This window comes from Lactuca saligna, chromosome 5 (genome assembly GCF_052625555.1).
Source record: "Lactuca saligna cultivar CGN05327 chromosome 5, ASM5262555v1, whole genome shotgun sequence".
In the NCBI taxonomy this organism is placed as follows: domain Eukaryota; kingdom Viridiplantae; phylum Streptophyta; class Magnoliopsida; order Asterales; family Asteraceae; genus Lactuca; species Lactuca saligna.
In genome coordinates, this window is record NC_136421.1 from 153,869,515 (window position 1) to 153,881,769 (window position 12,255).

The 12,255-nt window shown below is 35.3% G+C and overlaps 1 protein-coding gene across 1 annotated transcript; it reads left to right on the plus strand.

The window, feature by feature from the left end:
- The first annotated feature begins 9,944 nt into the window (after positions 1 to 9,944).
- Positions 9,945 to 11,798, plus strand: LOC145045853 (vacuolar cation/proton exchanger 2-like). Its single transcript, XM_078994154.1, has 6 exons — positions 9,945 to 10,007; positions 10,148 to 10,246; positions 10,324 to 10,381; positions 10,489 to 10,604; positions 10,688 to 10,751; positions 11,719 to 11,798. The coding sequence occupies exons 1-6, from the start codon at positions 9,945 to 9,947 to the stop codon at positions 11,796 to 11,798; spliced, it is 480 nt and encodes a 159-aa protein (XP_078850280.1).
- The last annotated feature ends 457 nt before the right edge of the window (positions 11,799 to 12,255 follow it).

Genomic DNA, 12,255 nt, shown 5'->3' on the forward strand with positions numbered 1-12,255 from the left:
CGAGCCTTTTTTAATCTTGATTTCTTGCCTTACGGTAGCACAACTGCCCACCACGTCTTCCAAGTAGTTAAGCAGCTCACCTTTTCCTATCAATGTACCTTTCATTGATTAAGGTTCCTTGCCTTTTATGCGTTCAAGATGAGAACTCATAGGACTCACATGCATAATTAACTCAATTGGAACAACACAGAATCAAAATATTGTCAACACGATAGGTTGTAAACCTCAACTCGTGTGCTAGTGATGATCGATAAGGTTTATTTGATTTGTTCTTGAAACCTTTCCAGACCATTAAGACTCCTACTGACTCCTTGACATATAAGATTCTTTTGTCAATAAACATTTCGTGACAAACAAATATTCAAGAGTTAGTGTAGCTTTTATCAAAACACTTCATAAATTGGTCCTAGTTGGCCTTTGTCTTATCCAAGACATCACAACTTTTCCACATTTGATGAATGTTATAAACCTTCTTAATACTTTTCACTCATTGTCACAATCTTAACTTTAAGACTTGTTATTGAAACGAAGTATGATAGACTTCTTGATTTAACCATTTCTTCAATCCTTGATTCCTCTTCTTAAACATACAATTGTACTAAGACTTACTTAGAGGATCAATTGAGATATGGTTCTTAATCATTAAGACCCATTATAAAGCATAAAAGCTACTCTCCCTTCTTCTTAGAATGGAGAAACTTTTATCTTTCTGCCTACTTGATTCTTCTTATTTGTTCTACTATTGATCTAAACCTTTTAATCAATTCAGAATTACACTTAATCATATTTACTAAACCTTTAGTAAATCATGACGAATGTCTTTGTTACTCTTATGGTGGACTTTGATCAACATGCAACTTTGTGTACTTGATCTCCTAGTCCTTTAATTGACACTTTGTCAATGAATTAGTCTAATTTCCAAAATATGAAATTTCTCATTCATCGTGCAACCAAGTTGCATGATTCCAAGTTTCTGTCCAATTGAACCTTGGGCGATGAGAAACTGTCCCTATTTGGTAAATTCTTGACTTTACATAACACAATAAGAAACAAATCCATTATTGCTAATAACTTTAACATCAATTTTTCATACACGCCATTGTAAGGATAAATAAATAAAATTTAAAATTCAAAATTTATTTTATTGCGGAAAAATTTGTCCTTACAATGCAACTCACTGAAAAACTTATGCTAATACATCTTTCTTAGCAATCTAATTCTAACTCTAAGTAGTAGCTTAAGAATCTAATCTTCGAGAAACGCGATCGGAATCCATTCCATCACGGTTAGATTCTGCTCACTTCTTCCCTTAAGCTTCTTTTCTTTTCTTCGATCCTTCAAAACATCAATTGTAATCTTATCACATTATGTATTCAGAATCTAGAATGAAGCTTAAAAGAGTTAGTCAATGGATTTTACCTAAATTAGAGCCATACGTTTTGACTCTCCCATCTCTTAGATCTCTTAGGTAAATAGGGCAGCTTCGTCTCTAATGCCCCTTCTGTTGGCAATAAAAGCAAATTGACTCTTTTTGGAACAGGACATGGAACTACTTCAGACATCGCCTTTCTCTTATGATCAATCTTTTCAATCATAGCATGTCTTTCGTTGCCATTGTCTATATCCATAGAGGTCTCGAAGGCAGATTCACCAATCAACTTTGCTTTTCTATTGCGCCAAACCATTGCTGATTCAGCAGCAATAAGCATATAGGTGAGATCTATAAGGGTCACGTCGTGGTTCATCATATAGTACTCTCTTACGAACTCACTATATGAGTTAGTAAGTGACTGAAGAACCCAATCAACAACCATTTCCTCACAGACAACGGATCCCAACAGTGTGACTTCATCCCTAGGACGTCTGCACACACCGACTTTCCTTCTTTATGTTCACTTGCCAAAAGGGCTTGAGTGATCTTGAACTTTTCAAGCCTTTGAACTTGTGGGTTAGGGAGAATAATAGGAGGAGGAGGAGGTAGTGAAGCATGATCTCTTGTTCCTCGATCGAATCGTGGAATATCATCTTCATGTGGAATGCTTGTTCCATGCGATTTGGGAAGACCATAGTTGTCGAACTTTGACATCTACAAAACGGGAGAAAATGAATTCAATTTAGTTGATAGATTGAGTCCTTAGTAAATCACCCAAATGAAATACTAAGGCTAGGACCCAACACAAGACGCTACAACCTAGAAAAGGGATGCCGTAATCTAGTTGCAGAATATTTGAAGGTAAGTGAATGACGATTCACTAATTTCCACCATGAAAAATGAAAAAGAAATTTAAGTTTTAAATCTATGAAAAATCCTAGATCCTTTGAGATTCATTGAACTTTCAATGGCATGTTTAAATCTTGATATGCCCCTCTAGTTTGTGACTGGGATGTTGAGGATCACAAAGCGGGTGTGAATAACCATGCAAACTACATGGTGCCCTCACATGTTACAGTCACCTATTCGATGTGCCGGTAAACCACACACGCTCCACCGAACTATGACAAACATTGAGTCACCCTTTTCTACCTTTGCTTAGAACTAATTAGTGTGCCGGTAAACCACACACGCTCCACTAATGTCTTCGCAAGGGCACAAAGTGTAATTTCATGGAATTGCATCAATTCACTTTGCCTAAGTAACTAAGATTGGGAATTTGTAAAAAGAACATTTAGTTACTTTTGTATTTCATTATACTTATAATGGAAGGTTTCGTCCTATCCTACCCGTTCGGCTAACGACCCTCTACTAGTCAAAAGTGCGGTGGGTAAGAGTGGATACCCATTCAATCTCCATTTTATAGGGAATTTTCTTAAACACCCATTATAGACCAGCTTCGTGAATGAGGCCTACTAACGGTAAGACTGACTTTTACTCATACATATATATATAATGTTAGACTTTTAATGTTATATATATATATATATATATATATATATATATATATATATATATATATATATATATATATATATATATATATATAGTATAGGGTGTATTTTACACTTTTAAAATACTAGGTGGTCAAATTTAACAATTATACTTTTAATTCAATTAAATTGCAAACCTAAACTTTTATGGATTTATTAAAATTCTTTTAATTATACACCTTAATTAATTAATAAAACCATAAGGGTGTATTTGAACTTTTCAAAACATTTATGGGGTTTTAGAATTTAACATTCCTAATTAACTTTTAATCAACTTTTAAATTCCAAAACTTGAGGGCAAGTTTCGAAACATTTCAAAACATTAGGGTTAGAATTTAAATATACATCAAAATTAAACCTTTTAATCAAAATTTAAATTCCAAAACTTGAGGGCAAGTTTTGAAACCTTTTTCAAAACATTAGGGTTTTAACTATTTAAATTTCAAAACAACAAAACTTTTGGGTTCAAATTTAAACTATAAAACCTACAGGTTAAAATATGAAACTTTTCATAACAACAAGGATCAAATAACAAATAATTTTAAATTAACATTTAATCACACAATTATCCATATTTGATTTATTTAATGATTTCTTGCAAAACAATTTTATCAATTTAATCAAAATAATCAATCAATTATCATATAAGGAAACAAATATTTTATTAATTGATAATTATCTTTAATTAGATCAAGGATATAGTCATATGTATCATAAAATTGGATTTATATTGATCTAACATGATAAGGTAACTATCCTAATGCAAAAACAGCAAGAAATCCCGAGATAAGCACTATCTGACGAGTTGACTCGTCGAGTCCAGCCTCTAGAACACCAAAAATCGAATTTTTCAGATATACTATGCATCAATACAATTGAAACCAATCTAGGATCTGATACCACTGATGGGTTTCGGTCATAAGACATCCTATGTGCTCATACAAACCCTAATGCTTGGATCTAGGTTTCTCTATTGTACATGCTTTGAATCCAAGACTATAAACCCTAATTCTAGTATTCAAGTAATCATATTAATATGTAATTAGGTTTAAGATCATACCTTGATTGTTATGTAGCAATAACAATCCCAAATCTCCTTGTAATGACTTTGGAAGGCTTAGAGTCACAAGTGTCACTCATCTAATGGTTCACAAATACCATAAGCAAGAGGATGAAGAGTAGAGAGGATGGAGGCTACCAAAACGTGTAGAAACCCTAGAAAGATCATTAGCCACGTTTTTTAGCCTTAAGGGGTCTTTATATAGTTGGGCTATTAGGGTTATCTAACAAGGAAACCCCATTTTGCATGCTTAAGCCCTAAGCAACCCATGGACTCCTTTTAATCAAACCCATGGACGATTTCCTTATAGGCTTCCCCATAGAATTCGTCCAACCCTTGATACAAGGCAATCCATGGCCCAAATTGCAATTATCCTATAATTACAATTCCAGTCCCTTAAGTTTAATTAATCTCTTTTAGTCACAAAGCTAATTACCAATTAATTATTGACTAATATTAATTAAACAATATGATTTCTCCTTTAATATATTATTCTCATAATACATTAATAAATCATATTTAATCCTTACTCTCCATAATTCATCCTATCAAGTTGCTTTGGTGAAGGCAACCCAAAAGGACCATGCACCATCGGGTCAAGTACATACCAAAATAGTTATGGACTTAGACACTAATCAAACACTTAATTCCCAGAGCGGCACCGGTAGCAAAAGCACCATATCGCCTTGCACCATCCGAGATGCAAGAACTATCCGGACAACTTCAAGAACTTCTAGACAAAGGATTTATTCGACCAAGTTCTTCACCTTGGGGAGCCCCAATGTTATTCGTCAAAAAGAAAGATGGGTCGTTCCGAATGTGCATTGATTACAGAGAACTGAACAAGTTGACAATCAAGAATCGATATCCCCTCCCTAGAATAAATGACTTGTTCGATCAGTTGCAGGGCGCTTCCTACTTCTCAAAAATTGACCTTCGGTCAGGGTATCATCAACTAAGAATTCACGAAGGGGACATTCACAAAACAACATTTAGAACCCGTTATGGACATTATGAGTTCTTAGTCATGCCTTTTGGACTAATGAACGCACCCGCTGTATTCATGGATTAGATGAATAGGGTATGTAGACCATACCTAGACAAGTTTGTAATTGTATTTATCGATGACATACTTGTTTACTCGCAAATGATAGAAGATCACAATAGACATCTGAAGCTAGTGTTGGAGCTGTTGAAGGAGCAGAAATTGTATGCCAAGTTCAGTAAGTGTGAATTTTGGATCCGGGAAGTACATTTCCTTGGTCATGTGATCGGCGAAAGAGGAATTCATGTAGATCCAGCTAAGATTGAGGCAATCAAGAAATGGGAAGCCCCCAAAACCCCGACAGAAATACGACAGTTCCTAGGATTAGCTGGGTACTACAGACGCTTCATTGAGAATTTCTCTAGGATTGCTCAACCATGAACATCTTTGACCCAAAAGGACAGGAATTGGAGACAGATAGTTGACTAGACTCGAACTTATCCAGGAAACATTTGACAAAATTGCTATGATCAAGGATAGGCTTAAAGCTGCTAGAGATCGTCAGAAAAGTTATGCGGATAATCGTCATAGACCATTAGAATTCCAAGTAGGAGACAAGGTAATTTTAAAAGTGTCGCCTTGGAAAGGGCTTGTACGTTTTGGTAAGAAAGTAAAACTAAGCCCGAGATATGTTGGACCCTTTAAAGTCATTGAAAGGATTGGTCCGGTAGCTTATAAACTCTAGTTGCCCCTAGAGTTAAGCGCCATTCACGACACATTCCACGTCTTCAACCTTAAGAAATGTCTAGCCGACGAAGCATTGATAGTACTCCTGGAGGAAATTAAGATCAATGATAAGCTAAACTTCGTTGAGGAATCGATAGAAATTGTTGACAGGGAGGTAAAACAACTTAAGCGGAGTAAGATCCCGATTGTGAAAGTTCGATGGAACTCAAAACGCGGGCTGGAATACACCTGGGAGTGCGGGGACTTCATGAAGGAAAAGTATCCACAACTTTTCCCTTGCGACGACAAACGATGACATAGAATGAATTTCGGGACGAAATTCTTTTTAAGTGGGGGATACTGTGACAACTGTCAATTCAGGTCATTCTCGGACCCATGCATCTTTATAAAAACCATTCATGCACAACATGCCATGGCCTAGTAGTACAAATTAGGTCAAAATCTTGCATAAACTAGTATCCAACTAAGATCTAGGACTAATATACTTGACACTTACGATTCTAGTAAGTTGCTTAACTACAATAGGAAATGTCAATGCTATAATTAGAATGAAACTTCAAACTTTGTTACAATTGAAAAAAAAAGGGTATAAAACCCTAAAAATAAATTAAAATATTCTAATTATACTTCATTATGATGATGAACATCAAACAATATTCCAAAAACCCTAAAGAGCTAAAAATCCAAATTTATAAATCTTAAAGCTTAAAAACTTTATAAAATTTGGCTATAAACTTCCAAATATCAAATTTTATTAATCAAATTATGGATTATACCAATGAAATAGAAATATAAATTATCATGCATTAATCATAATTAATTAGTTAAAAACAAGATTTTTAAATAAGTCAAAAATTGCTTAAAGAATTACTTTTATAAAAATTAGGGTTTTTATAAAAATAATGGAGGGAATTTTATAAAATTTGAAATTAAGAGAGAGGAGGCCTAACCCACTCAAAAATCTAGCCATCTCCCCTCTCCCCATGCTCCATCTTCCCAAAAACTTCAATCATTAACTCATTTCCTACACTTTACCTCTTCTCTCTTCACTCTCTCACACTCCACCCTCCTAACACACACAGACTCTCTTCCTCTCTCTCTCTAACTCACGAAATTTCTCTCATTCCTCTGCCAAATTTCGAGATTTTGAAGACCTTGAAGTGTTCTTACTTCCCTCAAGATCATAACCAAGGTAAACAACATCATCTTCTTCCATAGTTTCATGATTCTACTTCCTTTTCTTCTTATTTTTCTGTTCTTTTCGGATTCTATGCCTTTACATGGCTAGAAATCTTTATTTTTCCCTTGTAGTTTGTAGATTCTCACCATAACACAATGCATGTGTTTGAAATGGTGAAAATCCAGGATCAAACCCATGCAAGGAGTGAAAATGATGAACATATGTTCATGTGACTTCAAAAACAAGTATTACATCTTCTTCTCCATTTCTTTTGTGTTCTTGCATGATCAAAATCATTCACTACTAGAAAAACAGCCTTTTACGACGCGCAAAACACGACGCTCTTTGATTTATGTTACGCATTAGAGAGTGACATTAAAAAAGTATCATCTCTTCAAAAAATTTAAGGATTTAGGTCGCGCATTACTGAGTGCCTTTAAATTAGTGTCTCATGTAAAAATATTAAAAACACGGAAGGCACTTGTGCGTCATCTGTGAATGTCGTTTTATATTTTTTTAAGAAACGCGCGTGTCCGAAGGATAATGAAATCCCCAAATTTTTTAAACCCCCACCTTCTTCTCACTCGTCTCCACCCCTCATCCACATCCACTACCTCCAATCCTCATTTCCTCTTCTAGCCTCAAACTACGGCGATGCACCTTCCTTCTCGAATAATGCTTCATTTACCACCATCGTCCGATTATGTGAGCCCAAGGAATTAACGGAGACGAAGAAGATTATGGATCAATTGCTTCACATCATGTTTAAGGTTAAGGGTTTGAGATTTCTTCCAAATCGACCCTCACACCAAATGGTTCGATCTCCTCTCTTTTTACCTTGTTCGTTCTACTGATGCCTCCACCTTCTACCATCGATGTTGATCTTCGAATTATCAACAAGAAGCCCTAGGGCCTCTTCCTTCACCCACCTCCAGCGCCTCCAACAAGAAGCCCTAGGTCCCCCGCCTTCACCCACGTTCTCACATGTTAAAGACACGCCATCCCAAAATTGGAAAAACTAGGGCTTTTGTGCTTTGGATCTCACAGGAAACAAGTTTTCCTCGTCCCCACCTCGCCCATCCAAATTCCTTCTTCTTCAAATGATTAAATGTTCTTACCTCTCAATCGTACCTGAATCGATATCTGTGTCTCTCTTGTGTCTATTCTCTCAACCAAATACACTTGATTCATCTTCTGTTCCGCATACAATGGCCATGCCACCAGTGGCACCCCAGCTACCACCGCTTCAAGCACCGAGTTCCACCCACAATGACTCACAAATCCACCCACCGACTCATGACTAAGTATCGCCGACTGTGGTGGCTAATTCTTCACCACCATCCCCTTATCCCCAATCCTGCCCTTAAACCCGTCAGGAAGAATCGCATCCAGACCGACTTCTTTACCACCACCGGAATTCGAGTCGGTTTTTTTGTCATCTGGTGGCGGATCTCGAATCACCCACAAGAATCTTTGCTCACTTTTCTCTAAACCAATAGCTATTTCCTTCAACTGCTCCTTCTTCAACACACCCTGACTCCCAAAGCATAAAACACTACACTTTTACTCGGTTGTGAATTCAACCATTTTAAGCACTCGTTTTTGCTAGGATCCACATGATTGCCACCGGCGATCAAAGGTCCGATGAAATAAATAGGCGGAGTTGGACCGTTAGGGATGCATTTACCTTCCCGGAGCGTGTCAACAGCCCTTTCTTCAAACCCCACGAAGGTGTTTGCCATTGGGGATGCAAATTCATCGTCTTCTTCAAAACACCCTTCCAAATTTCTAAATTTTGTTGCTCTTGGCAATACCGTAAGTTTGTCTTACATGCGCTCTTTTGATCCGACTACTTGCTTTTGTGTTGATTGACTAAGTCAGTGGATCTCTCGATATGTTTTTGTTGCGATCCCTATTTTTGATGGATCTTTTTCTAAATGTAGTTGGGAACTATTTTTTCTTAGATTCCAATTTAGCATATAGGTGATTCAAAACTATTGCTTGCAGCAGAAACTCATCTACTGTTGCTTAATGCCATATGTCGAAGTATTAATTTGCATTATGCTTTCTACTAGATCAAGCTCCACTCATCAACTGCTAGGGGTCTACTGTTTAGCTAATCATGGAGCCAATCTGATCTTGCTAGCCTACCCTTTTGCTTTTTCAGTTTTACCAATTTATGGATCTTAAATAGTTCATTTCTAATTATGGGCTACCAATTGTTCAGAGTGCAGGTAAATCAGCAGTTTTGAACAGTTTGATTGGGCATCTTGCTCTGGTACGACCTTCATTTTTCTTTATTTTCATATTCAATCTGGACATATATATTCACTTTATGTTTTTTTCTAATTCATTATGATAACAAAACAAGTCATTTCAAATTTCAAATTAAGTTGAGCAGCCAACTGGTGAAGGTGGTGCAACTCGCGCGCCTATATGTATTGAATTAAAGAGGGATGGTAACTTAAGCAGCAAATCAATTGTAATGCAGATTGATAGAAAATCCTAACCTGTGTCTGCAAGTAAGTCCTCATGTCATACTTAAGGGCTTAAGCCAATTCGACACACACATACACACACATTTAGTAATAGGGTTCTATATATATATATATATATATATATATATATATATATATATATGTGTGTGTGTGTGTGTGTGTGATTATTGAATCTGAATGCTCTTTTTGTCCACCAACAGGTGCTCTTCGACACTCATTACAGGATAGGCTTAGTAAAGTTTCAAGCAAGAGTCGGGATGAAATATTTTTGAAGCTTAAAACAAGTTTGGGTGAGTCTGTTTGCTTAAAAATATCAAGAATTTGACAAATGCATCATAGTAATTCGGTTTCTTTTTATACCACTTAGGCTTGATTGTTTGTTTGCTTCATTTTTTTTAAAAAAAAATTCTATGTTTTTGACATATTCGAGATACAATTTAATTCCTTGTTTGATGTATTTCACTATTCCTAGGGGAGGGTGAAGGAATTCAATTCCATGGTATGCTACGTGTTGTGCAACAATCATTACTAGGGTCAATTTTGGCAAACATGTTGCGTGTTCTTGGATGCACGTTTTTCTGTGGAGGAATCTTTCTTCCTAAAAAGGAACACGTTTTGCAGCCAAATGTTGTGATGAGCTAAGGGTTGCTGTTAATGGCAGTGATGGGTCTGTTACTCCTTGCTATTCTTCACTTCACACACACTGAATTGCATTTGGGAAAGTCAGAATTAGCCCTTTCAAGATTTAGCAGTTGTGTAATGCTTATTACATATGGGGCCTACTTCTTCCTATTGTTGGAAATGCAGCAGAACATGCAAGTGCCATCATGTTTGTCATGAAAGACAAGCTTGTAAGTTATTAGTCATTACAAGAATCATAATTCATTTTATTTAGTTTTTTAAATATTTTTAGTTACAATCTTTGCAGGATATCTCTTTAGGAGTCGCGATTGGCTCCTCAACACAAATATCTATGTTTGTTGTACGTGTTTTTTTCTCTGTATATTAAAAGAAAGGTTAATTTAAAGAAATAGCAGCATAATTTAAACAAATACTAACTTTTATTTTAAAATTTTTGTGTTTGTAACTGCAGATTCCATTTGTGTGGTTGTTGGGTGGATCATGGGGCGTCCGTTGGACCTAAATTTTCAACTTTTTGAGACAACAACTCTTATTATGACAGTTCTAGTAGTGGCTTTCATGTTGCAAGTAAGCCTCATATTCATATATTTTTACAAAAAATTGATTAATTAAAATTTTCATTTAAAAATGGTTCTTTTATATATTTGTAGGATGGAACATCCAATTACTTCAAGGGAGTAATTCTTGTGTTTTGCTATTTGATAGTTGCTGCAAGTTATTTGTACATATAGACCCTCTATCTATACGTAAGTTATAACCATTGTTCTCTTTCATTTGACTTTTGACTAGACCTTTTTTCTTCTACATTGTTTATGGAACTGACTTTTGTCTCTGGTTTTGCAGAAGATAAACCTTAAAGCTTTGAATCCGTCATAACGAGTTTCAAGTCAATTGTATGTTCTAGTTTGACTTTCCTTGATGGCATATAGTTATTATTATTGCATACTACTACTAACTTAACCGAGATGAATGGATTGCAGTGTTGCCTAGGGCTTTGGTGGCAGGATTTGTGAAAACAGATAAATATTTCCTTTTTGCTTTTGGTGATTTTATATTGAATGCATGTAGTATCACAGAGTTATAAGCAACTAGTTGGTTTGATTCCTTACTTATAGATTGTTATGAATTCAGTTCAATCATCAGGAACAACTATGACATTTGGTCCAGGAACGTTCCTGGACCAAATTATTTCGTATCTGTTTGAATTCTTTGAAAAGTTTGATGTTGTGGTTATCAGTTGCTGCTTACTTACTGCCAAATACAATGGTCCATGCATCTTTTAATTGGCTGCTGGTTTAAATTTTCTTTTATTTTTATAATCATTTTCATTTTAAATCTTACTAGCTTTTAATCTTTCCATCATGACAAGAATTTTGTATTCTTATCTTGTTGATAGGTCCCAAGAAACTTGAATGGGATTGGACCATTGTGCTTCTTGATTTGCTGCTATCAATGGATGTTGTGTGAATCCTCATTGAAGTCTTCATTTTGGTTTAAGAGAACAAGGTGGAGAGTCTAAAAAGAGACAAGTTAGCAACAGAGAATCTCCTCCAATAAACAAGTTACAACAGAGAATTTTCTTCCCCTTTGTTCACACTTTACATAATCACTTTCAATAATATTATCTTCAGTCTTCCTATAGTTTCTTCATTATTAATTTTTATGAATCTTTTCTTGGTAGTCTTTGGTAATGGAACCGTGGATGTGGTGGTGGTGGTGGTTATCGTGGTGGTGCCCCAGTCAACCAAATCCAAACCTTAATTTAGCTGCTGCTGGGCTTACCCCTGGGTAAGTGAGAGTCAAAAAGATGTTTTTGCCCCTCGTTATTATTATTATTATTATTATTATTATTATTATTATTATTATTATTATTATTATTATTATTATTATTATTATTATTATTAATTTAAAATTTTTCTCAATCCATGTGGGCTTTATTATTATGAACAAGTTTATGATAAATCTGATGTTTTTGATGCTCTTTATTTTACTACAGCGGGCAGATGAAATCTGAACAGGAGACCATTATGGCCCAGGCTTAACAACATATAGTTATGCAGGTACTACAGAGTTTATTATTATTATTAATTATTATTATTATTATTATTATTATTATTATTATTATTATTATTATTATTATTATTATTATTATTTATGTACGTTCAATGCTTTGAAACATCATGTTTTTATTTGTCGAAAATGGCCTTACAAGTTGGAG

Excerpts from the sequence above, each read along its gene's own strand:
- LOC145045853 (XM_078994154.1), top strand. The coding sequence starts at position 9,945 with ATGTTGCGTGTTCTTGGATGCACGTTTTTCTGTGGAGGAATCTTTCTT. Across the intron at positions 10,247-10,323 it reads TTGTCATGAAAGACAAGCTT|GATATCTCTTTAGGAGTCGC; the intron begins GTAAGTTATTAG and ends CAATCTTTGCAG. Across the intron at positions 10,752-11,718 it reads CTATTTGATAGTTGCTGCAA|TCTTTGGTAATGGAACCGTG; the intron begins GTTATTTGTACA and ends TTTTCTTGGTAG.